The sequence below is a fragment of the Manacus candei genome, unplaced genomic scaffold (assembly GCF_025592945.1).
Source record: "Manacus candei isolate 608988 ecotype Guabito, Panama unplaced genomic scaffold, ASM2559294v1 h1tg000005l, whole genome shotgun sequence".
Taxonomy (NCBI): Eukaryota; Metazoa; Chordata; class Aves; order Passeriformes; family Pipridae; genus Manacus; species Manacus candei.
The window spans coordinates 18,675,836-18,702,037 of NW_026138053.1; the positions used below are offsets into that span (position 1 = coordinate 18,675,836).

General features: G+C 37.6%; 1 protein-coding gene across 3 annotated transcripts; it reads left to right on the forward strand.

Moving 5' to 3' along the window:
- The first annotated feature begins 1,686 nt into the window (after positions 1–1,686).
- Positions 1,687–26,202, forward strand: KIF14 (kinesin family member 14). 3 transcript variants are annotated; one of them, XM_051808030.1, is made up of 30 exons: positions 1,687–1,750; positions 3,554–4,750; positions 5,124–5,378; positions 6,433–6,520; positions 7,022–7,117; positions 7,749–7,801; positions 8,125–8,155; positions 8,473–8,580; positions 9,698–9,814; positions 10,444–10,562; positions 10,860–11,032; positions 11,383–11,530; positions 11,634–11,697; positions 11,889–12,073; positions 12,795–12,897; positions 13,114–13,274; positions 14,055–14,202; positions 14,859–15,011; positions 15,626–15,752; positions 16,323–16,416; positions 17,388–17,526; positions 17,895–17,995; positions 18,672–18,766; positions 19,492–19,713; positions 19,857–20,041; positions 20,603–20,761; positions 21,313–21,432; positions 21,770–21,844; positions 22,466–22,604; positions 22,739–26,202. In XM_051808030.1, the coding sequence occupies exons 2-30, from the start codon at positions 3,642–3,644 to the stop codon at positions 23,098–23,100; spliced, it is 4,929 nt and encodes a 1,642-aa protein (XP_051663990.1). In that variant the 5' UTR covers positions 1,687–1,750; positions 3,554–3,641; the 3' UTR covers positions 23,101–26,202. The 3 variants fall into 3 exon arrangements, with proteins under 3 accessions (XP_051663990.1, XP_051663981.1, XP_051663971.1); XM_051808021.1 differs by lacking the exon at positions 1,687–1,750 and adding an exon at positions 1,787–2,077; XM_051808011.1 differs by lacking the exon at positions 1,687–1,750 and adding an exon at positions 1,787–2,061.

Sequence of the window (26,202 nt, forward strand, 5' to 3'; positions counted from 1 at the left end):
ACAGATTAGTCTCTGAAAATCTCTTCCTGTTAGCTTACATAAAATCTTCCACTGGGAACATTTCTCCAGATTCTCAGTGTGCTCTCTGGGGCTTTCTTAGGAACATATTCAAGTTTTGTTTGTAAAGAATACTGGTAGTTTAGTTTCCCCTTTAGTGCCTGTGAACCAGTGGGATGTTCTACTCAAGCACTTTACAATAGCAGCAGTAGTTGGTTATTAGCGGAGCTTCGTTGTAGAGATGTAAAATAAAACACATAAGAAATTTGTGTTGTTTAGTGAAACACAATTAATGTATAAATGGTTGTATTATTTGAGCAGAACTTGCCATGCTCTGACATCAGATACTCCTTCATTTTTTTGGGGAAGTGAGGTTAAAACTGTATTGAGATAGTGTTGTATGATTTCCCATCTGAAGTATGAGAGAGGTCATAATCAGAACTTCCCTCCTTTTTTTTTTTTTTCCTTTTAGACTAAGGCTTGAGAAATTAGTTTCATGAGACCTTTTGTGGTGCTGTGATGCATCATCCCTTTTTGGCAGACTGAGATGTTGCAGGTAGTTAAGCGTTAGCCCTATGTCTGTTCTTTGGCCAAACAGCAAGGAGATAAATTGACTTTGGTGGCAAAACAGCTTAGTAGTTTGCTGTTGTTTTTAATTTCCTCAACTAGAAATTAAAACAGTAGGTCTTACATGCTGCAAGACAGATGATATGAGTGTGGCACCCTGTTGTAAATGTGAGGAGACACAGGAATGAGTGTTGTTGAATATGGCCATTTGATGCCAATCTTGAATTGTAGACACAAGCTCAAATGAGAGTTGTGGCCTGTCCAAAGGCACGTTATGAGTGTTGAATTCCATTGACAGTTTACAACATTTTTTCCCTTTAGCATAATTCACCACAACGTGTAAAACTGTCGTCATGCTTTTAGTGTTACTTTCAATTTGGCATCATATCAAAACAACGTCTCCTTTAGAGTTGGAATTTGTTGATTTTTCTCTCTTGTTTGAAATAACCCACTCCTGCCCATAGACTGTTTTTGTGTAATGCTACTGCAGGCAAACTTAGCTCAGGCATTCACATGTTTAGAACTGCACCCACCTCTACCCCTGGGCACCCTGCCCTACACAAATTCCATGATTTCTCTTTGTCAATCATAAGATCAAGCAATAGTTCTACACCATGTTTGCCCCAGGAACAAAACGTGAGTGCAGGTTTTGTAAAAGTGAAATTGTACCAGTGACCTGGTTATGCTATAGCAAGATTTTTCATTGTTACTGGGTTTAGATAGTTTAGTACAACATATTTTAATTCAATGGATCTTTCATGGGCAGATCCATTGTTTGCCCAGCACACCGTTTTCACTTCTTCCCTTGGTGTTGCTTGGAGTGCCAGCATTGTGTAAGTGTCCTGGCCATTATGAGTTATTTTAGTTCCTTTCCCACCCATTTTCTCCCATTTGCACTCATCCCTTGGATATCCGTGGCAGTGAGGTGTGACTGCACTCCCAAGGTTTGTGTGGGCCGTACGGAGCGGGTGGAGATGGGTGTTGTCCCCACACTCCGGTTCCTCGCGGTCCGCGCTCCCAACGCTCGCCTTTCCGCCGCTCCCGCCGGTCCCCGCGCAGGGGCGCCCCCTGGCGGCGCGGGGGCGGTGCCGCGGGGCGGGTCCCGGGGCGGTGCCTCGCGCAGCCAATGGCGCGCGCCCGGCGCGTTCAAACGGGGCGGCGGCGGTTGCGGAGGCCCCGCGCGCAGGTAAGAGCCGGGCGGGACCGGGCGGGATGGGGCGGACACACGGGGTGGACACACGGGGTCCCTCCGCGTCCCGGCGGGGCTTGCCCCTCCGCGGGAGGGCTTTGGGAGCCGCAGGGCGCTGCGGGCAGCGCTGCCGCCTCCTCGCCCTGTCGGTGCGGGCGGGCCCGTGACACGGCCCCGCGGCCGCGCGGGCTCTGCCGGGGCTCGGCTGGGAGGGACGGACGGATGGACGGACGGACGGACAGGAGCTTTGCTTAGGGATAATGGAGCTGCCGGTACCCAAAGCTGCGTCTTCGCCCAGCTTTGAGCGCGTGGGTTTCATCTCTGGTTGGTGATTGTAATCCTTTAAAAAGGAGGGGTGAGCGTACTTCTCGTTCCGAGTTCGGCTCTCTCGAACTGGACGTCGTTCCTTATTTTAGAATGAAAGAGCTCTCAATGGGCAGTTTCACTGTTCTACAGAAAAACTTTATGTGTGTTCACAAGGCACAGCTATGGCAAAGAGAGGGGAGAACTTTCTTACAGGACTTGTGTTAAAGCTGCACGAGAAGGGTGGACTTTTCAGAAAACACTGAAACCATTCATGGCTTACGGCCGTCTTTCTCTATTTACTGATTGCCGGAGGGAGCCACAAAATTGATATTTTACAACTCGTGTGACTTAAATAGTTTCCTGTCTCAAGCTGGATTGAGCAATAAATATGCTCTGGTTTGAAATTTTGATATTTGCCTCACAACTTGGGAGCTGTGAAAAGTGTGCAGTCATGACATGCGAAAGTGGATGTAAGTGCATAAAGTTGAAGAGTGCTCTGAAAGCTACAACTTAAAAAGTGTAGCATTTAATGTAAACTTCTGTTGCAGCAGTGGTTAAACGGTTTCTTCTACATCACTTGCTCTCATCTTGCTTCCCATTTTTTCCCCTGACCATGTACAGCTGTTGTTAATGATAGATGCAGTTTTTAAGGATCTAAGTCAGGTGACTTCTTGTAACAGCAAATTAATTGCAGCTGGCAAGTCTACAGTGGGTAGTGATACCAAACCTGTAGGAACTCAATATCCATGATGCAGATACAACAGTGAAAACATACTTTCCTATGCAGATTGCATATATACAGCTTTCAAAATATTTACATGTAGGAAGGATGGGGAACATATCTTACATATTTTTTCTGTCCCCTAGGCTAGATGTCTTTTGTTTTGCTATGGGCCTATGTACTAGAGCGAACTAAAATAATGTCCAAAGGTACTATTAATAGTCATCTTTATTAACTGTTTTGTTCTGATAGTGGGTTTTATATTATGTATCAAAATCCTGAAAAAGAATCTGCTTTCCATGTTCACAGACTTCTTATTCAAAGTTAATTTTTTTGTTCTATTGGACTCTGTTAGCTGTGAAACACTAAGAGTATAAACAGGTGTGAGTGAATGGAGGCATGATCTGGAATTCCCTTACTTTAAGGATCATAGTAGATCACTTGAAAGAAATATCCATGGTCATCTTTGTTGCTAAATAGTTAGATCATTCTTTTTACCAACAGGTGCTTTGTGATGTTTGGTTAGCCTTCTGCAACAAATCATAGAACTCAGTAAATAAAGTCAAATAGCCTGTTGTTGTTGGAAGCAGTCATTCAAATATAAAGTAATGACTTTTTTTTTTAAGTACTGGAGGCGAAACAGGATACTGATTGTTATTTATTTATGTTTGGGAGCAAGTACTGCAGTGTATGTAAAGAGCTCCCCATGCACCAAAACATAACTGACACTGAATGTGAGTATCATAAAAAAAATTTTTGCTTTGTCTTCCCAGATTCTTTGTGAAGCAGCAACTAGAAATGATCCTTTAGGAAAGGTGCTGTGCTTGTTAAAAACCAAGTGTTAACGGGCTGGAAGACAACATGCCTATTTACACAGTTCCTGGCAGAAGCCCTGCTGGGACACGATGCACTGCCACTTTGCAGAAGCCTTCCTCAAATGATACCTTTGCCAGCAGGAAAGCATCTGGGCAGCAACTGAAGTCACAGATGCTGGGAGAAGAAAAGAATAGTCTACTTCCATGTTCTCAGAATAAGGCTGAGGAAGTAAATCGGACTTATGTGATTTCAGCTTGTGAAAAAGTGGGTGATGCATCAACTACTTTTACATCTGAAGGCAGGTTAACACTTCAGAGGAGAACTGGAGTAGGCAAAAAACCAGTGTCCAGTAGTGAACCATTGCATACAAATGCAACACAGGGCATGGAAGAGCTACAAACAGAGAAAAGACTTACTCTGCGGAGGCGTGTGAGGACTGGCTCCACTGGGAAGAGTAATATCAATCAGAATATTGTGCCTAGAAAAGAGAACTTGCCAGCTGATGCACAAAGAAATTACAAGGTTACACCTCCACAGAATATTAATGATACTGATGTTGTTAAACCAAACTTGAAGTTAGCTGAGGGTCAGTCCAGTACCAAATTGCAGTGTAACTTGAAAAGCAAGGGTTCCTTGGCTTTTGTTGATGGTGTCTGTAAAAATGGTATCTCCACGTGTTTAAAAGATAAGACAGACACTGCTGATACAAAATTTCAAAATGAAGTTCCTAAATCAGAACAATTAGTTACCTCAAAATGTATTAATAGGCTATCAGGAGAACGGAATGAAAAAGGCAATATAAATAAGCTAGCTGGAAAGCAAAGGGTACAGCATTTGATGATAAAACATAACAGTTTGGAAAGACCAAGGACCCCAGCCAAAAGTTTAACAGAAGGATTTAAGCTTACACCAAAGAACAGCACTTTTCGAGATCAGCCATCTCTCAAATTGGCCTCAAATGAACAAACACCTCATCTTCAAATTTTAGCTAAAAAGACCCTTAGTGTCTCCAGCTCTCTTCCTGGGAGTAGAAGTTCAGAAGCAGAAGTGAACACAGAAGCTTTAGATGAGAGCAGTAGAACTGAGGGAGATGTTTTCAAAGTGAAAAACAGCAAAGTGATTGTGGCTGTGCGGGTCCGGCCCTTCAGTAACAGGTTTGTATCCTGGACTTATTTCTGCTGCTCGTAGTGTATGGTGACTTCTGCTTTGTACTTCTTGAATTGTTTAATCATTGACCCAATAAGGATATAATATATACTTTGAAAGTAGCTGATACTTATGAAACACCAAGATGAAGATTTATTAAGAAACTGAATTGACTTTATAGGTATTTGGGTCTATTGTTTACATATTCATTAACAGTGTTTTGATCTTTAATACTTTATGTGTTCATCAAACAGATATTTTTACAATGATCACCAATCTTTTTCTATTTATTTTTTTCTTTTTGTTTTGATTGAAATTATTAACTTAAAGCATGTAGCTTATACTTTTTATTTTTTTTAATATCCCTCCCTTTCCACGCAGAGAGAAAACTGAAAACTCACTCCCTGTAATCTGCATGAGTGGTTCAGAGACAACTGTACAAAATCCATCCACAAACCAAGTTTACAGCTTCAGTTATGACTTCTCCTTCTGGTCTTTTGACAAGTGTTGTCCTAATTTTGCAAGCCAAGCAGTTATTTATCAAGCTTTAGCAGTGCCACTCCTTGAAAGAGCTTTTGAGGGATACAACGCTTGTCTTTTTGCTTATGGGCAGACTGGTTCTGGAAAATCATACACGTAAGTTCCTGATAATTGTCAAAATTAGGAGCCAATTGTTATGCCATGTAAAATCATGAAAAAAGATTCCAGTGTTATAGAATTTTGTCAAAATATTTTTGTGTATTTTAAAACAAAGATATTTAAACAAATATCTGTAGTAATTAAGCCAAAGTTAGCTTTAGAATACTTTTATGTATCTGACACTGACTTCTTACTACTTCTAGTGGAAAAAAAAACTCTTTCAAGAGAAATTAGTTCTGAGTTTTGTAATTTCCATGAGGCTGTATAAACTTTTAATATAGGTAGTTGAGGACCAGAAGTATTTCTGTTCAATTTACAATAGATACAGAACTTAGAAGTAAGGTTTTCCTTTTTAAGTGTGAACTCAGTTGTTATGTACAATATTTTTTTAGCCTTGACCTAAAAAAAAAGATACACTCGGGATTGCAATATTATGTTGGTAGGTTTGTTGGGTTTTTGTTTAGGTTTTTTCTTCTACTTTCCCTTAACTATTTACTTTCAACCTTTGATATTTTAAGCAAGGCTGAAATTAGTATCAGTAGCACCTGTGTCCTCTGGTCAAATTTACACAACAGATTTGTGCTGATGACTATGTTGTGCACCTGTGTGTGTCCCTAGGCTGTGGCTGAGTTAGCCCAGTACACTGGTGGTCTGCAATGGCACAATTCAACATGAAAAAGCTGCACCAGAGGTGGAGAGGGTCTTATGTGACGACACTGGAAGTGTGCAGAGGGTACAAGATGCATGCATGTTAAGATAATAAACATCTATAGGCTTACTGTTAATAGTATGACTTACTCTTCAGCTGCTGTAGGTTTTTGGTTTTTCTTAGGTTTTCAACCCATTTCTTAATGAATTAAATAGAAAATACCTCCAAACATCATCTTGTCCAACTGCCTGCTTAAATAAGCATCAACTCAGATCAGATTTATTTCTGTTGCTTATTACTTGTATAACACAAAAGCATACGGAGTGTCAACTGCAGAGATGCACAGCTAAAGTATCTATTGAGAGTTACAAAGCTGAACTAGCAGGTTTTTTGTAACCACAGGATGATGGGATTTGATGAAGACCGAGGAATAATTCCAAGACTTTGTGAAGATCTTTTCAATCAAATAGCACAAATGGACAAGGAACAGGTGATGTGCTTATGCTATTGACCTCACATTGGAATATGAGGAAACCGATAACTTAGTGCTAATCCGTTTATTTGTGTTCATATTCTTTTGCTGATTCAAATCTTATTTCTGCTAGTAGCTCTGACTAACAGGGCTAAGCAGTCAAAATCAATATTGTTTTACTTCCTTAAGGGCAGTAATGTGAAAAAAAATGGGCATGATATTTTTAATATATCACTAGACTAGGATTCTTTTCTCTATATTGCATGTCTTACAAGATAAGATTTATGTAAGTAAAGATAAATCCCAGTGGGCTTCATACTTGCAGTGGAGGCAGTAGAATAGAACTCAAAAAATATGAATTTATTGTTAAACATCATGTATCAAAGCAAAATACACTTCAATAGTATTCCTATTCTAGCTCAGTATTCTTGCTGAAATAAAAAATAACAACCCTCACTCAGAATAATGAAAATGTTTTGTGGACCATATTAATACCTCTTTTGTTATTAATTTTATTAGATTTTGTATCATCTTGAAATGAGCTTCTTTGAAATATACAACGAGAAAATCCATGATTTGCTTGTCTTTAAAGCTGAAAATGGGCAGAAAAAGCAAGTAAGTTGGTCACAGATTCAAGTATATGCATAAACTCCAAGCAGTGGCATCTGTTTTGTAAACAAAAATGCACAATTGGCAAATGATTATTAATTTGCCATCTAAGTAACTTAGTTCCGAATAATGGGAATCAAGTAAAAAAACAAATAAAAGTATCACTATATCACTAGTTAAACTAATTTAGCTAGTTTTTAGTGTTTGTGTGTTAGAATAAGAAAAAACAAATTAAAGAAATTTGTCTTACGTAAGGTACGTAGGAAGGAATTTATTACTTCTGATTTATCAAAAAAAGTATTTTCTGCTCTTTGATATTGAACAGTATACTGGCCACTTGTGTGTAAACTGAATATTAGTTTATGATAAAGATGATACAGTATGTTCAACTTGCTGTTGAACTAAGTCCTTTAACCTAAGCTTGAGACTTATGTGGACTTGTTTTATAGAAATTAAGACTATACTGTCTTGTCTAAAGCAGGAGTGAGTTTTGTCAGTAATTTCAAGGTAAGCTACTTAACTTGGAAACATAATAGATTTATGTTGCAGAATGTTTTTTTTCTTTTAAGATAGTCCTGAGTGCCAGATCTAACTACTGCACTCCTAATAATTTGTATTTTGAAATTATTCTCACCAGCTTCGTGTAAGAGAACATCCAGTGTTAGGACCATATGTGGAAGGCCTGACTGTGTAAGTCTTAACTGTTCTTACTTTAAAAGATGTGTGGTGTAATCCTGAAAGTGTGCAATAGTTATCTTGAGCCTCTGTGCAAGCTTGTCTACTCACCAGTAAATCAAGCAAGATCTCAGTGTCATGTAGTTTTAGAAAAATTCATACCTGTGGTGTATTGCCCTAGTGAAATAAGTGTGTGAAAGTCTCAAGACAACTGAAGCTTTCATTGTGTGTTTGTATTTTGTTTGTAACTGGGGAAATGCTTCAGAACTCAGGCAACAGGGAAAACTGTAGAAAGAAAACTGTCTGAACCCAAACTTTTCTTTTTCCCCCCACCTTAGGAATGTTGTTCGTTCTTACTCTGATATTCAGGTAAGAGTTATTTGGTTACTAAAAGAGAATACAAATATTTCTACTTGCTCCTTTCTTCACTGCTGAAAAATAAATTCCATGGATGGCAAGAAAGTGTAGACTGTACTGTAGGATAATGAAGACTAGTCCTATATAATGGAGCTGAGTAGATTCATACAGTTAAGTGTCCCTTTTCACATGGTTATCTCTTAAATTCAAGTTTTCATTCCTACCATATAGTCATGATTTTTGTTAATAACTTTATTGGCAAACATAAAAATCTTCAATTAACTCCGAAGCAGGTTTTGGTTTCACATCCTAACTTTTGTTTCTTACAGAGTTGGCTTGAACTAGGAAATAAGCAGAGAGCAACGGCTGCTACAGTAATGAATGACAAGAGCTCTAGATCTCATTCTGTCTTCACCCTTGTCATGACGCAAACCAAGGTATTGCCAGGTTGTTCTTTTTTTATATCTGCTCAGATCAGGTAGTAAAAAGTTGTTTTTTGTGCTGCTTCGAAAGCTGTGAGAATATACCTGAAGATCTTTGAGAAAAGCACAGGGCATTTTAATGTGGTTTTCTACACAGCAAAACTTGTTTTATTTTACATGCTTTGAGTAGATTCTTGTGTCTCTGTGCTACTTGTATTTATAGCAGCAATATAAATATGTCTAGACTGACAGATCTAGGAGTAGTTCCAAGCTTCTCAGTGTGAGTTTTGAGATATAACAGGAATCCTAATTGAGGCCAGACCAAATTTCACACTGTTGCCAACACAGCTTCTGAGAAGGTTAGGCTGTGTGAGGTGCATAGCTGTGCTGAGTTCATGCAAGCGACGGACTGGGTCAATGGTAGGAGATGCAGTTTCTGCTCAGTCTGAACACAATTTACTGAACAAATGTTTCCTTGCTTCAGGATGCCTCTCCTCCCCCATGTATCTCTAGGACATAGGGGCTACAACTCCTCATCTGATTTACAGATGCTTAAAAGACAAAACCTGACTTATTGAGTTGAGCCTGAAGACAGAAGGGAATTAGGTAGAGCTCCTCAGGAGTCTGCGGACTGTCAATTTTCTCTGTGCACAAATAACTTGTTGGTTTGTGGGTTTTTTTTGTTCTTGATTGGTTTAATTTTTCATCCCAGTTTCCTGATCTTCTTTCCTTCTTCCCCCTTGCCATTCTCACCACTAGATTGTTGATTTTTCTCTATCATAACTAGTTTTGAGCCTTTTCTACTGACCTGATCTTGATTAGTCTAAGTCAGTAACAGCTTACTGACTTGGATGTTTTTTGGATAACTGCAATAACCAAACTTCGGACCCAAACCCACAGTTTGGTAATCTGTTGTGTTTGCAGTTTATGCTTATGCAGTTAGTCAGCCACAGCTAGCTAATTCTGTGGTTAAAATCTGAACTTCATCTCCTTCAAGGGATGTACATGAGGATATCCTGCCAAAAATTAGAAGGAACTTTTGATGTATTTACTGTGAACACCTTATCAGATTTCTGCTTGTCCTCAGGCTTTTTATTTTGGTTTGAATGCCAACATGTCCCTTTTTTTCCAGGTAGAATTTGTGAATGAAGAACAGTGTGATCGTAGGCTTACCAGTCACATCAATCTAATTGATCTCGCTGGCAGTGAGTGCTGTGCAAAAGCTCAGACCACTGGAGAGAGGCTGAAGGTAAACCAGGACTGGAAATCTGTGGAGAAGGATTGACTCCTAATAATATCCTTAAACTCCAAACCATGCTGACCTAATGGGACTCTTGGGCAGGAACTGTAGCTATAAAGGATGTATGTAGCCCTTATAAGTATTACATCACGTTTTGCCGTGAGGGTGGGTGGCCTGAAGAAGGCGTTTGCACTGTGCAGTATGGCACATCTTGCTTAGAACAGCACTTCCCATGCTATGCAGGTCTAATGATCCTGCAGGAGGAGTGAGGGAAAACTATTGGCATGGCTTGGCAAATAGTGAATCAAATATCACAGAGAGTTGGTCTTGCCTCTTTTTGGGGGAATCTAATTAAATAGAGTTTCTAATAAGAGACTTTATTTCAAGCTGCCTTCATAAGTTTGATTGCTCTTAACACCACTTATTTTAAAGGCAAGGTCTTTGTTCTTTCCAAATGAAGATCTTCTAGATTGCTTTTGCATCTTATTGTCGTTTTAATAAGTTAATAAGTGGTAACATTTAATGTGGTACAGCTGCACCATACATTGAACAAGCATAATTAATCAACAGTACAGTCAATAACATCACACAAGAAGATGCAACTGTATTATAAATATTTTTATTTCTGCTTTGTTTAGGAAGGTGTGAGTATCAATAAGTCACTGTTAACCCTTGGAAGGGTTATTTCTGCACTCTCTAAACAATTTCAAAATGGAAAGAAAACTTTCATTCCTTACCGGGAATCTGTCCTTACTTGGTATGTACACTTAAGAATTTTTTGTATATAGAAGTAAAGGCTTTTTGAGATTGTGTTTTTCTTTATCTGTTCATGAGGCATCACTTTTCTCTTTCTCTCAAATGATCTATGGAAAGAAGAAATTAGCCTGTTGCATCAGATGAAGAACAAACAGGACCTTGGTTTGTTTTTTAAGTAGCTAACAGTTCCTCTCAAATAAGTAGCAAGACCCTGGGTATTTTTATTTAATCTGTTCTGCTTGAGAAGTTGTGAATTTTTCTCTCAGCGGATTGACTTGTATTCTTCTGTCAAATGCAGGTTGTTGAAGGAAAGTCTTGGTGGGAATTCCCAAACGATGATGATTGCTACAGTGAGTCCAGCTGCCAGCAGTATGGAGGAAACGCTCAGCACCCTCCGCTATGCGAAGCAGGCTTGTTCAATTATCAACATTGCTAAAGTAAATGAAGATGTAAATGTGAAGCTAATCAGAGGTGAGATTGACATCTGCAGTCTTTGAGGGTTTTTCACTTGCACATGTGTTTAACTTATTGCTTCATAGGAGTTCTTACTATTAATAATCTGTTGATTTGACTGACCGCTTGTCAACTAGGCTAATACAACTTGGGATTTTCTTCCTTTTAATATCATTATTCTTTGTGAACTCTTTTTTTCCAAAGTTTAAGTGATATCTTAGGTTACACTTGAGAACCTGGAACAGGGAAATGTATTTTGTTTTTTTAACTGAGTAATAGGATGAATTTTCTAGTATTGTACTGAAATTTCTACACCCTATTTTGTCTTCATTTCTAATGTGCATTGTGTGTTTGTTTGTCTAATGCAGAATTGAAAGCTGAAATTGAGAGGATGAAGGCAGCTCAGAAAAGTGCTCTAAACACTGATCGTGAAAAATACAGGCGTTATTTGCAGGAAATAACATCCTTGAGGGTAGAACTGCACCAGCAGGAGAGGAACATGGCAGAAATGCAAAGGTCAGGCAGTCATGAATGTCTTAATTTAAAATAGAAATGGCAAGACTTATATGCTGTCATTTTTCTCCTAATATGTTGCGTTATTTTCTCTTAATATATTAAGGGCCTGGAAAGAAAAATTTGAACAAGCAGAAAAAAGGAAACTGGAAGATATAGAGGAACTGCAGGTACATTTTTCTTTCTATAGGAGATAGTACAGAAAATATAACATCAGCAAACCTTGTAGAATAATGGGAGTAGCTGTAAGATTTGGTTTCTGTAATACTATTCTTTTAACAGACTACTGTGACTTAGGAATATTTAATATTTGAATGCACAAAGTAAATTGTATTTTTATGCAGAGCTCTCTTTTATCTAGAAAGCTGGAATTGCATTCAAAATGGACAATCATTTACCAAACCTTGTCAATCTCAATGAAGATCCTCAACTTTCTGAGGTGCTGTTGTATATGATCAAAGAAGGAGAAACTACAGTTGGAAGGTGTACACCAAATTCAAGACACGATATCCAGCTTTCTGGAGTGCTGATTGCTGATGACCATTGGTATGTAGTGTTATTTTTATACTTAAAATTTCTTCTCCCTCTTCCCTTTCTTTTGGAATCACTCTTTCTTCTGACATTAAAAAACAGGTTTTTTAGCCAAGAAAATAACATTTAGGGATATATTTTTTACTGTTCAATGATTAAGGCAGCTTCCTTCTGTTAACTGGGATAGTTTAATTTCTTTGTTCATCTCATTCATGTAGCAAAATCTTCTGCAGCATTTCTGCGTGAATTAGACCTGATGAAATGATGTTTTGTGGTAGATAACTCTGTTACATTAAGTTCAGTAGAAAAGGGAAATGTCTTGACAGTTCTTACGTTGGTAAAAATAGAGATCAACTTGGCCATACTGCAGAAATATTGTTTAAAGTGCATTCTGTGCAATTGATCCCAGACAAAAAGCTGTAAGAAACTTAGCTAATCAGTTACTAAACCCATGAAAGATGCAGATATGTTGGGAAATTAAGTATTATGAAAGGAATGCTCAGGGTATTGTAGTAATTTTTTAGCAGTGGATTCTTAGTTTTAATATAGGTTCCCTTCCAAAATGTAGGTTGTCATTTCTTCAGTGTGTGTGTTGTGACTAAATAGTATGAAGACAATACACATCTGGAAAGACAATGACAGAACACAATCTCTAAAGCATGAATTTTAGTCTATCAAGAAATAGCACTTGCAATTATTATGAACTACTGATACTGTAAATGTTTCTTGTTTTCAGTGTTATAAAAAATGCTGTTGGCCAAGTAAGTATTATTCCACTGAGAGAAGCAAAGACATATGTAAATGGGAAATGCATTTTGAACCCAACAGTTCTGCATCATGTAAGTGATTGATTTAGTAATAGTAATATGTGCATATGTGAATTTCTTTGCTTCGTTAATATTTCAACTTCAGACTGCAGTTTTCTTAGAAGGCTCTGTAACTGTAAATATTTGTCTCTTCATCTTTGATTTCTAGCTCTACCTGCTGTGTTTTAAGTGCTGAAAATTTTTGCTTATAAATTTAAATTTTTAGAAGAATTCTTTTTTTCCCAATAGGGTGATCGAGTGATCCTTGGAGGAGACCATTATTTCAGGTTTAATCATCCAGCAGAGGTTCAGAAAGTTAAAACACCTTCTTGTGGGACTACATATTTGCATGATGGTCCAAAAGATTTTGAATTTGCAAAGAATGAGCTGCTTATTGCACAGAGAACACAGTAAGCATTAGTTCTTCTTGTTCTTGAGATAAATGCAATTGTTAATTCAACCCTGCAATTAGTTTAAGAAATAAATAATAACCTTCAGTTATTTCACAATAAAGGAAAACAGGAAAATAGCAACTCTATTTGTAATGGAAATGGAAGTCCCAGACTTAGCTGAAATGAAAGTGTACCTCTAAGGTTCAATCACCACACGCTAGACCACTTATCAACAATGTAGACCATGATTAAAGAAACACTGAGCTCCACAGGTCCTCAAAGTAGTGTGTCTCTTGGGTTGTGTTTCTCTCCAAGCATATGATGAGTCTGAAAGTTAGTTTTGATGTTTTAGAGAGATTTAAACCCTGAAAAATAAATGCCTTAGGAAAATGGGAAGAAGTTATAACCTGAAGTCGTATCTAATGAGGGAGAATTTGAGAGATGGTGAAGTGTTATTTGTACTTGCTTCATTCCTGGGAGTTATCAGAATGCCAGACTCACTGACTTAAAATTTACTTATCCCATCTTAATGTGATTTAGTGGGTTTCCATTACAGTTCTTAGTTTTGTGAAAGTGATGTAATAAAATGGAAATAGAGTGGACTTAAACATTCTGGAACGCCCTTCACATTTACCAGTGTCTGCATTTTCCCTACGAAATGTAAAATAGGTGAAGTATGAAAATCGTTCTTCTAAAAAAAAACCTTAACAAACCCTCATGATAGGAATAAAAAGTTGATAGTCTCTATACAGCCTATAAGAGATTAAAGGCAGCGTTCTAAATGTATGATACTTGTAGTCTTGAATCAGAAATTGAAGAGGCACGGCTCAAAGCCAAGGAAGAAATGATGCAAAGTGTCCAAATTGCAAAAGAGATGGTTCAACAAGAGCTGACCTCACAAAAAGAAGCTTATGAAAGCAAAATAAAATCACTGGAAGCAGAGGTGGTAAGTTGCCATCTCATCATTACATCAAACATATCAATAACAGAAACTGTAGTATGTGGTATCTGTTTGTTTGGTGCTTGGTTGGGGTTGGTTTGTTTATGGTGTGGGTTTTTTTGTCTTGAATATTCCAAGTATTTTAGAGAATGCTAGGCCTCATTCTTTAAAAAAAAATAACAAAGTCAGTCTTAGTAACACAAGAAGTTGCCAAGTAGGTATCCCCTTCAGAGTTATTCTAGGGATTGTAACTTGCATGCAAGGGAAAATACCTACAGAATTTTTCCATGTGATTTTTAAATTACTATAATATATTACTACAGTATATTACTTAATATGGTTTTTTTTTCTCTCCAAGTTGGCATGCTACTTTGTTAGTTTTTTCAACACTTTTACAATACAGAATGTATATTGGCATAGAATGTACATCATGGTAAAATAATAATGATGATGTATCTTATTTTTTAAACATTCTGTGGGAGACAGTGATGCTTGTGATGTGGGATATAACCTTTCATTGCTGACATTAGGCTGTGTAGGCTTTAGGGACTGCATGTTTTAAGTGTTGGAAGTGGAAATAAACCTTAATATCTGTATAAGGGATGGGTCAGAAATGCTGTAGAAGTGGCTTTCCTCCTCTCATCTCTCCTTTTTATTATCAGAGAGAAGAATCTCGTAAGAAGCAAATCCAAGAAATGAATAACCAAAAAGCTGCAACTAAAATACAGGAACTAGAGAAGGCAAAGCAAAACCTTGAGCTAGAACTACAATTCAATAAGAAACGTTTAGAAATGGAGACCTTGGCTACCAAGCAGGTAATTTTAAAAAAACCAGCTCTTTAGGCAATAAACTGGTTTGTTTGGGGGGGGGGGGCTTTTTTTGTTAGGTTTTTTTTTAAAGCAATTACTTTAAAGGAAATGCTTTGAAGTATTTTTCTTCTACGTGATTTTATGCGAAGAACTGATACTTAGTTTGCATTCTGAGTATGATGTTGTATTAATGTTGGAGATTAACTAAGGCTGACTTTATTTCTTATATAACATGGATGGGTTTTTTTCTGTACCAAACTTTAGAGACCGTTACCTGTGGCAAAAGTCATTACTCCAGGCATTAATGTAAACAACGTCTGGTTCCTGGCTGGTGTTGATATATATCTGACTGCTGCAACAAATATGACTTAATTTTTTAAAAGTTGTTTCTTTTTTTAATTCCAGTATTTTTTAAGCTTTGCAATGTTGAAGCAAACTCAGAAAAATGCCAGAGTTTGAAAATGAAGGATTTCCTATCAATGTAGCAGGGGCCTGGTATCAGTTTCATTCTGAGAGACTTTAAAATGACAGGAACATAAAATTTAACTTCAATAAACAGCATTAAGAATTTTAAATTTTTAGTTTTTTTTTTTTTTTAATCACTGCCCATTTTTCCCCAGGCTCTAGAAGACCATACTATTCGTCATGCAAAGATACTGGAGGCTCTGGAAGCTGAGAAGCAGAAGATTGCTGAAGAAATACACACCCTTCAGAAGAACCGTGGGAGTGGGAATAGAACAATGACAAGTTTGTATATATATTTTGCAAAGACAATGCTGACTTTTCATTTGCTCGGTGGGCTTGGGCCATGGATACAGATACAGGAGGTCTTTCTGTTCCCCTAACACTTCCCTGAACAGCAAGACCCTTCCTGGTTGTTACAAGCTTTTCTATTCATAACCTGTATCTGTCAGACTGTGTTAAAAACTCTGTTTTAATCATACTCAGGGTGGTTAGGTAGATATCCATGTAGTCTGTATTTATCCCAATTGCTTGAAAGTCCTTCCCCTTCTGTCTGAACTGGTCAAGCATTAACTCATTGGGGAATCTGGAGTAACAGAGTTAATTTTGTTTAGTTTTCTACTGAAGATTAATATGTAGTGTTTGGTCTTACGCCTCTGTTTCTGAAATACCCTTTATCTGACCTTTTGAAAGGGTTACCTTGCCTGGAAGGGTAATTTTTTCCCAATGTACTGGGAATTCATGGAATATTTGTGTTGATTTCTTTTTCGCCTTTTTTTTTGTTTTAATTAACTCTAAAGTTGTTGCATCCCATTGTTTGGTCCACTTAAGCATTATGTTCTATGTTCTTTATAGGTCCACTTAACTGGAAGTCTCTGAAGCTGTCAGTGATGGTCAAAGAGGCCAACACCATTAGTAAAGCATTAGGGAAAAACACTGTTTTCTGCAGGTGAGTATCTCAGTTAATTTTAAGGGGTTGTGTATATATAATATACATATTTATAACTGGGGGGTGAATATGCAGGGAGCTGTTGGTTTTTCTTTTAACAGTCTTATGAAATCGAACAAGATAAATGAACTTTCCAAACTAACTTTAATTAAGTGTGTAGTTCAACCTTGTTACTTTGAAATGTGAATTTCAAATTTGAATTTTAGATCACAACTTCAAAGGTATGTCCACAACCAAGTAATTTTGGATTGAATGTGCTTTGGAGGTGAATCTTCTGATGCCCGTGTCCACATATTGAAGTGGTCCTAAAGAACACTATGTTCCTTTAAAGCAAAACTGAACAGAGCCCTATGTGCCAGCCACCAGGAGGTGCTCAGTTCACAGGCCTGGAAAAGGGGTAGCTCAAAGTAAAAACCTCAGTGGATATTGAGCCTTTGAGACCAGTTATTTCACTCCACAGATCTCTTGCTATGCCAGGCTACTTGATAGCTGTAGCTGAAGAACATTCTGGAAGTGGACCTGTGTGTTGTTCAGATCTTCTTAGCATGAGCAGAGATGTATTAGTGCAGAACAAATGCTGTATCATTTAAAACACTTGCTACAGTAAATGCAGGTAAAATAGGAGGTGTATGTTTACTGGTTTTCCAGGTGTTATATTTTTACTTCCTTCAAGAAGAATTCTGCTAGTAGAATTCTGTAGCATATATTTGGCTCTGAATTTCTTGGGAGCCAGGAATTTGTATGCTAGTATCTACTTCTGCTTCTGAATGCAGGGATTCCTTTTTTTTCCTTTGCATAAAAGTAACTTTAACAGCTATACTTATGTTGGTTTGGTTAGATACATGATGTCTCAGGAAATTTGTATCGTGTTTTTTATTCTCTATGTAATAAACAAGTGTCTTGTTTATTTTTGCAATATGAATAATGTGTTTTGTCTTGATATTTGTCTTTTAACTCTCCCACATTCTTAGGCATGACAAAATTGATGATAAAACAGGAGCAGTGTCTTCTGTTCAGGTGCAGGTTCGTAACATCAAGCTGGGAATAGCAACTTTTTGGAGTCTAGAGAAATTTGAATGCAAACTAGCAGCAATGAAAGAACTGTATGAGGTCAGTAACAGCTGAAGAATAAACACTAATAGTCAGTAATACTTTGTCAAAGATAAGATTTTGGTAATCTATGCAGGAGGAAAATTTTGAGGTTTTGGGGGTTTTGTGTCATCTTAAATGCCAAGACACATGTATATGCATTTCTTCATCAAACAGCAAGAGGACAATAGAAATCAATGACTTTATTCAGGTTGTTTTTTGTACTGAGTAAGAAGCAGTAAAACATATATATCTGAAAATAAGCAAAAACATTAAAGCTACCTTTTTCCTCTTAATAGAACATGTTGTCTTCATCTATGCATTGAGTTCTTTGTCACTTTACTTCTGTTTAACTCTCTTCCTCCCCTTTGTTTTCTTTATTTTTTCAGAGTAATGATAGAAATAAAGCTGCTGATGTGTTTTATGATCCTGCTGATGAGTGGGAACCTGACCTTTCAGACGCCTCAGTTTCCTCTCTTTCCAGAAGAAGGTAATACTAATTTGTAGCTCTTCTTCTACACTTAAAACACAAAATTGTGTAATTATCTCAATATGTTTTTGTGTCACTAACATAGTAATTTATTAATTCTTCTTTTGCCATATTATAAGGTCAATTATATCCATAAATTTTGATTTAATTTGTATTTGTGAGGAGGAGGGGAAAGTTGAAACTAAATATGTTACCTTATTATGCTCTATAGGCTTCACTTATGAAATGTGTATTGGTGTGCAACATGTTGCTGGTAAAAATTATGTGCCCAGGAAGCAGTTTGGTAGATGTAACAGCAGTGTTTCTGAGGTCAGGTGTGGAATATGTGCAGCGTGTATCTGATCAGTGCCAGAGGGTTTTATGTATGACCACTGACAATTAGTTCTGGATTACAATAATCCAGTAGTAGAGGACATTAGGTTAAAAATGAGTTCATGGAATGAAGATCCCTCTATAGTAGCAAGAGGCTGAAGAAAATAAGTAGGATCCGTTCTATGGGCTGTACTGACTTGCTTTCACTCTGGTTTAGGTTCTGTGTTGAGAAGTTCCATTAATTAGATGTTTATTTTGTTTGCCTGATGTCTGTTAATATTCATTGAACTTTCAGTGGGTATGAGGAGAGAGATTCTTTTCTTTTGACATTTTGTCATGTTTTTACTTTATTATCCTTTCTTAGAAGTAGAAGTTTCATGAAGAACAAGAGAATTTCTGGATGTTTGTCGGAGATAAAATTGCAACCCATTCAGAATATACAGACTTCCTATATATCAGGTACTTGCTATATGGCAGAATACCTTCTATTTCATACTGAGAATTTGAACCTAATACATGCAGAAAACAGGCATTTGTAATAGTTTTTTTAAAAAGCAGCATGTGTTGGAAAGCAAAGTTAAAAATATCCTGTTTGTGATATCTTCAAATTTTTAATGTCAAGCTGTTAACAGTAGGGGGTTTTGTATTTTTAATTACACTTTCTTAGGGCAAAAACTTCCTGACCAGCACTCTGTGAACCTTATTTAAGAAACTTGCCTAAAACATTACTCTGTGTAACTACATGGGTTAACTGGAGAAAAAGGTTGAATCCTGATACAATAATTTGGAGACTTTTTGTTTTCTTGAGTTGTTGCTATTCATTCAACTACTGAGGTTTCCCCAAGCTTTTTCCAGGTTTTGCAAACTTGTTTTCTGAAATACAGGATGCTCCAAATATTTTTTTGCATTCAGTTATTTTAGATTGGCTGGGTTTTATCTTCTGTTTCTCAGTAGATTTGATTATTGAAACAGATGGATTCATGTTAAAGAATTTCACTGTTGAATTTGTCTTCATACTACCTGAATCTAGAATGTATTTAGGATATTGTATATGCATTTTTTCCTGGCTTACAATCTTGAGTAGATGACTGTTAAGATTAAATAGTCATTACTGCTTAGACACACTGACTGCTCATTCCTGTGAAGAGTTTCTTGCATGTATGTTTTGCTTGTACATCATACAGGTTCACAGAACAAGTCCAGCATATGCCCAAGCTTTTCTGAATCGTTTCTTCCTGGAATTTGCAAGGAATCTATAAGTTCAGCATTAGATTTACTGGAACAGAATCATGAAGCAGGAAAAAGCATAGCAGACAGTCTCCTAACTAGTTTGTTTATAATTTTTTCTGGAGTGTCTGCCATTTCAAAAGCTTATGAACAGCAAGATGAAGAATGTCAAGAAAACTGTAAGTCTCATTTTCATAAGAGTTTAAACATTACTAATGACTTTGAGATTCAAAAGCATTCATGTGTTTGTCTCTCACAAGAATTAACATTCCTCCATTAATTTGCCAAGGAGATAGATCTGATAGATGTCTTTCTCTTGTAGTTTTCAATCTTGATCCTGCTGCTCAGTCCTACAGCATCAGAATTATCTCTGCTTTTGACCAGATTGTGGTTCTAAGCAAACTCTGGCTTAACAATGTCCAAAAGTGTCCTGGATCTATAAAAGTTGATGAAGAAATGAAACGGGAAATAAAGAACTTGGGAGGTTATTTACAGTTACTGTTGCAGGTAAAGCATATTAAAGAATTCTTCTGTGTATAGAGAACTTCTGTGCATTAATGGAGTATTTACTACAGACTTGCTAAAAACACTTAAATGTCCAATGCATGCAATGACAACTGGACACACCTAAGGAAGGTGTGGTTTTTTTTCTGGCTAAATTGGTACTTCCATGTGCTAGTTGAGAGTAATGCAGACCTTCCTGTGCCCAGGACAACAGCATTAGTTCTTATTCATAAAAGGGTAAAAGAAAACATGCAGGAGCAAGACCAAGTGCTAGTTTAGACTGTGAAGTGCTGCTGTTTATAAATGTATAAACTGGTGGCCAGTGAGTATTACCCTTTTTACGCTGCAGCCTTGTGAAGCTTTTATTTCTTTTCTTGATTGTGTTTTCTTCTCTGTGGTTGCAAGGCACAGTCTTTTAGCTGTGATAGATAAGTCACTGTAATTAGAAAGATGTAAAGCTAAAAATTCCTTGAACTATTGAATGCTACAAACTCTTGCATTACAGAAAGTATGTGCTCTTTGACCGCAAGTGCTTTCAGTGAACGATGTGCCTTTGTTTCTCAGGGATGTTCTTCAGATATATCCTCAATGGTAACAGAAGCATGGAGCAAAGTAAACCAAACAGTAAAACAAACAATGAAATACGTTGGACACTTGGCAGTAGTCACAACAGCTGATATTTCATTTCCTGAAGAGAACAATATTCCTGCATCTAGTCTACAGGTAAAAAAGTGTTTATTAGAAATAGTAATTATGAATAGTAATTTTAATGTTGCTGTCACACTTATTATCAGTAACTGCTCAGAAGCAAATTGTTACAAATAACAATTTCACCAACTATATTAAGTACATATAGTACATTCATTTTTATGGTGAAAACAGATGTGTTAACACCTTTGACATTTTTTTCCCTTAAAACCTTCACTTTAAATCTGTGTAACTTACACTTGTAAAGAGAAAGAAATACTGTGCTTTTATCTGCATTGAGATTATACAAGTCTACCTGTTTCACTGAAATTCGATACTTATATTTCAGTAATCTGTGTTTAAGTACCACACTGAGTTTTCAGAAATCTGAACAAAGTTAGGAAAAGGAGGTTAAAGTGCTGAGCACCAGTGGTCCAAGAATGACAGGTGACTGAATAGGCCTGCACTGAACAATTTGCTGAAAACAAAATTGTTCCTAGCCCACTACAGAAAATCTCTTTTAATTTAAATTTTTAAGACCAAATCAGTTTCTTTAATCATTGCATTTTGAACCTTTTTTTTAAAAGGAATTTGTACTTGCCATTTATGATGGAGTAGGCTTGGGTCTGGAATTTCTCATTGATGCTGTACAGGAGAAAGCAAGAATAGTACAGAAAAAACTTCTGAAACAATGTCCACAAAATGAGGTGAGATGAAAGTAAGATTAAAAACTACTACTATATCTTGAAGGGACTTGATCATAGAGGGTTTTTTTAAGGTATAGTCTGTTCTTTTGTGCTTTTAATTTACTTAGGTGGTAAACTGTGAAGTAGATGATACTAGATGATACACATAATAGAGAGTAAAGTATAAGGAAGTAGCCTGTTAACATCTGAAAAATTCCATGTTATGTTGCAGAAAACATTATTTCTGCTTTGGAGTATTTTTCTTAATAGTGTGCCAGTATTCATTCTTATCCTTTTAAAATATTAATGTACTTTGACTTCAATCAAGTGTACAATATAATTAAAAGTTTCTTTGTAGATTCAAAATCGAATAAAGGATAACGTTGTGGCATTAGCCAGATTCCTTGAAAATAACATCTCTTACTGCAGAAAGGTAAGAGAAATGCTTGGCAAAATGTGTGTGCTTTGAGTCTGGCATTTAAATTTGAAGAATACATTTATCAAAGAAGAGGAATTGAAACTACCTTCTGTATATTTACATTTGCATGATAACAGTTCCTGTCTCAGCAGCATTCCTGTGATTGGTATGCTAAGTTTTCTGGCTACTACATTTCCACTCAAAACTCTTTGATTTTTGTTTCACTTAAAGTATTTCTGGAGGTACTTTTATCTTTCTTCATTTTATGCTCATCATAAGCCTAACCACCTGTTTTGTTTTCTTTTAAGTTGAAAGCCTTAAGTTCAGTGATTCTAGTGTAACTTATAGCTGCTGCTGTAGTTATTGGTATTTTCAATTAAAAGCCAGGATAGATCATTTAATCTGTCTCCTAAGAGCCAAGTTTATTATGGATTTTAGTTTCATTTGCCTTCTTTTAACCTCGTCAACAATCTGTACTCTTTCTGGTGCTATCTTACTTGTGTGACTTGGTGTCAGTTGGATTTTGTGTTTTGGCATTGGCCTGTTGTATGTGACTGAATTCATAATAGGCATGTTTAATAGTTAATATATTGTCATGTATTTGGGTTTTTTTTAAACTGTTCTTTGATAATACAGAAAGAAATAGAATCTCAGTTACCAGGAGAAGAATTTCTGTATCGAGAAATAAAGAAAAGCACTAAGATTGCTGTGAAATATTTGGAATTGGAGCAGTGCCTAACTGAAGTCTGTCGAATTGTTTCTTCTATGTTACAAGGTATTTGTCTGGGTTATCACCTGTCTTGATAGTAACCTGTGGGCTACAGGAGACCTGTAAAGCAAGAGGGAGGAGAACTTGGTCTGCCTTTGCAAAATACTGCATTTGATTCTTCTTGTCTCTGTTCTTCATAGGGTTGTACAGAAACACAAGCCCCCTCAGGAGCTTTGCAGAAAATATTTCTGTCATAGGTGGATATTTTAACAACTATTTTAGTTTATTTGCCTTGTCTTCTGCAAACAACCCTATCCAGAAGATACCCCAACCTTTTATGAACTTGGATGAACTGGACTCTCTGGTTGATTCCCTTATTATGAATTTTGAACTTGAACAAGGACAGCCATCACTGCAATCTCAAACTGTTTGTAGTGAAACTACTGAGACTCAAGGAGGACAGGTTGAAACAGGTGAAGTTGAATTTGCTTGGAAATGGAATGGGACTCGAGAACACACAGAAACTCCAGAGCTTTCACCTGGTAGGATAGAGTGGGTATAAAACGTTATTGACAAATGAAAGGAAACTCTTTTCTATTGTATGAAGGCAAAGTAACATATGCCACAATAATATTACTAATATTAGTGAGTGATGTGAAAGTAAGTGACATGTTTGTGTGAGGATAAGTACCCTACATTTCACCAAAAAAAATTCCTTAAGTGGCTACCAGACTTGAAAATACAATTCGTTTTGTTTTAATAAATGTCTATTATTACCTAAGTTTATAAGAAATAATTTAATGCAGTAAGTAAAAAATCAGTTGGAGATGTTATGAACAGGTAGACTAAAACTCCTGGGGAACAACTGGGAAACACAGTAAAGGCTTGACAGGACATTCACATCTCTTGATCACAAACCATGATTTAGGACTGTGTGGGAGATTCCTTTGAAGGGCATTCATAACACATGTTATGTTGCACACAGTTAGGTAAGAAGACTGCCTTCCTAACTTGGACACTTGAAAGGTAAATGATGTGGGAACCAATTTTCTTTTTTTTTTTTTGAGTTGTTGCTTCACTTCTGCTGCATTATGATCTAGTAGTGTTACTGCAAACTTAGAGTGGGTTTTTTATACCTTTTTTTAAACAGAGCAAAACCTTTGTTTCTGTAGAGAAAAACTGAGAGATAGTAAGAGTACTTTACCAACCCTATTGGATAAATGCTTTTTTAAGTGGTCTTGTAGATCATTGAAAAATCTGGGCTTAAAGTGTATGAGTGATGCTGCTCTTCAACGTGGTGTGAAGTAAGTTCACGTTTGGTTTGTTGCTAGTGAGATATCTTTTGATTGCTCAAATGATTTTCAGTACTATTCATACTGGAATAGAAGCATATCTCTAAATATGTGTTAACCCATGAGGTTGTAGAGAATTTTCCCAGTCAACTACTTCCTTATGCTTTTTATTGTAGTCATTGTTTAACGCTTTAATTTTAGTCTGTTGGCTGAAGCCAGTGCAAGTTGACAGGAAGGATGGAAATTAATTTGAATTTTTATTCTTTAAGACTGGGTTTTAGGAGGCCTGGAGTGAGCACAATTTACTGACAACAGAGCAGCGAAGTTTGTAAGCTAAAACCAAAGATTTTTCCTGTATGTCGAAGTTTCTGTCATGGTTTAACCCCAGCTGGAAACTAAGCATGACACAGCTGCTCCCTCACTGCCCCACCAGTGGGGGAGAATCAGGAGGGTAAAAGTGAAACTCCTGGGTTTGAGATAAAGACAGTTTAATAGGGAAAGCAAAAGCCACATGCAAGCGAAGCAAAAGAAGAAATTCTGTTTCCCATGGTCTTCACCAGGGGCTGCAGGGGAATCTCTGCTCCAATAGCTGGAATACCTGCTCCTCTACTCCAGCATGGGGTTGTGGGTCCTTCCCACAGGCTGCAATTCTTCATGAATTGCTCCAGTGTGGGTCCCTTCCACAGGGTGCAGTCCCACAGGAACAGGCTGCTCCAGTGGGGCTCCTGCATGGGGTCACAAGTCCTGCCAGCAAACCTGTTCCAGCGTGGGCTTCTCTCCCCATGGCTCCACAGGTCCTGCCAGGACCCTGCTCTGGTGTGGGCTTCCCACAGGGTCACAGTCTCCTTCGAGCATCCACCTGCTCCTTTGGGCATGGATCCTCCAGGGGCTGCCGGTGGATATCCCTATGGACTCATCCACAGGTCCTAGTCTCCTTGACTTGTGTTCACACTGGAGTTCCAGCATGGCCAGTGCAGCAGCACAAACAGCAGCCATGCCCCAGCCATCTGCTAGTCCCTGTGCATCACCACTGCTGATATCAGAATGTTCCCAGGAAGAGCAGAGCGAGGTGATCAGCAGCACAACAAGCAGTGAAAGCAAAAAGCAGCCACTAATGAGCTCAGACTCTCATACAGTCGAGCCCAGGGCAAGCACAAGAGCCTACCCAAAGCAGCAAAACAGCAATAAGGGCTATAAATTCCATCTAACATATTCCAATCAAATCTGTCGTTATCTCAGACCTTCTGAGCTCCATGTTGGGCACCAAAACAAACTGTCATGGTTTAACCCCAGCTGGCAGCTCAGCCCCACACAGCCACTCACTTAGTCCCACCCAATGGGGTCAGGGAGAGAATTGAAAGGGTAAAAGTGAGAAAACTCCTCCTGAGTTGAGATAAAGACAATTTAATAGGGAAAGCAAAAGCTGTGCACATGAGCAGAGCAAAAGAAGAAATCAATTCACTGCTTCCCATGGGCAGACAGGTGTTTAACCATCCCCAGGAAAGCAGAACCTCCATCATTCCTACTTGGGAAGACAAATGCCATCACTCTGAATGTCCTCCCTTTCCTCCTTCCTCTCTTTCTATATACTGAGCATAATGTCAAATGGTATGGAATATCCCTTTGGTCAGTTGGGGTCACCTGTCCTGGCTGTGTCTCCTCCCAACTTCCCAAGCACCCCCAGCCCCCTTGCCAACATGGCAGTATGAAAAGAGGAAAGGCCTTGGCTCTGTGTTGGTGCTGCTCAGCAATAACAAAACCATCTATTTTTCATTATTATGTTCAGCACAAATCCAAAACATAGTTCCATACTAGCTATAGTGAAAAAAATTACCTCAGCCAGACCCAGCACACCTTACAAACCAGATATTCACAGCTGCCACCTTTCCTTCTGAGGGAAGATGTTCAGCATTTTGGGAATTTCAGTCTCTGAGAACATGTTAGGTTCTTAGAACTATTCTTTGTAAAAAGACTGCAGTAGAGTCAGCCATCATTTTCTTTTGATAACTTTCATACTGTAAATATAATTGATGCTGTTATTCAGGGATTTTGCACTTTCCTTATTTAGAGGAAATGAGGAAGGTAATTATGCTGATCCGGTAACCCACATGTATTTCTTAAAGACTAGTATACCATTGTACTTAGTCAAAAAATGTCTAGTGGCACAGTACTGTCATCAAAAATATTCACCAATTTTTGTATCAGCTAATAATTTTCTTCTGACATGAGGTGTGATGCTTAACTGCTTTGTTACTGTAAAGCTTTTGCAAGTCTGCTCCAGGGTTAAAGTATATTTATTTAGTTGTTCAGCTTTTTGTGCTGTAAAAATGAAAAGAAACCTGATATATTTGTACTTGCGTAAATGTCTTACT

What these genes read in the sequence shown, in the direction of transcription:
- KIF14 (XM_051808030.1), top strand. Translation starts at nt 3,642, where the DNA reads ATGCCTATTTACACAGTTCCTGGCAGAAGCCCTGCTGGGACACGATGC. An exon ending in TATGTGGAAGGCCTGACTGT is followed by an intron (nt 7,802 to 8,124) that starts GTAAGTCTTAAC and finishes CCCCCACCTTAG; the next exon opens with GAATGTTGTTCGTTCTTACT. An exon ending in TTCCTGCATCTAGTCTACAG is followed by an intron (nt 20,762 to 21,312) that starts GTAAAAAAGTGT and finishes TTTTTTTAAAAG; the next exon opens with GAATTTGTACTTGCCATTTA.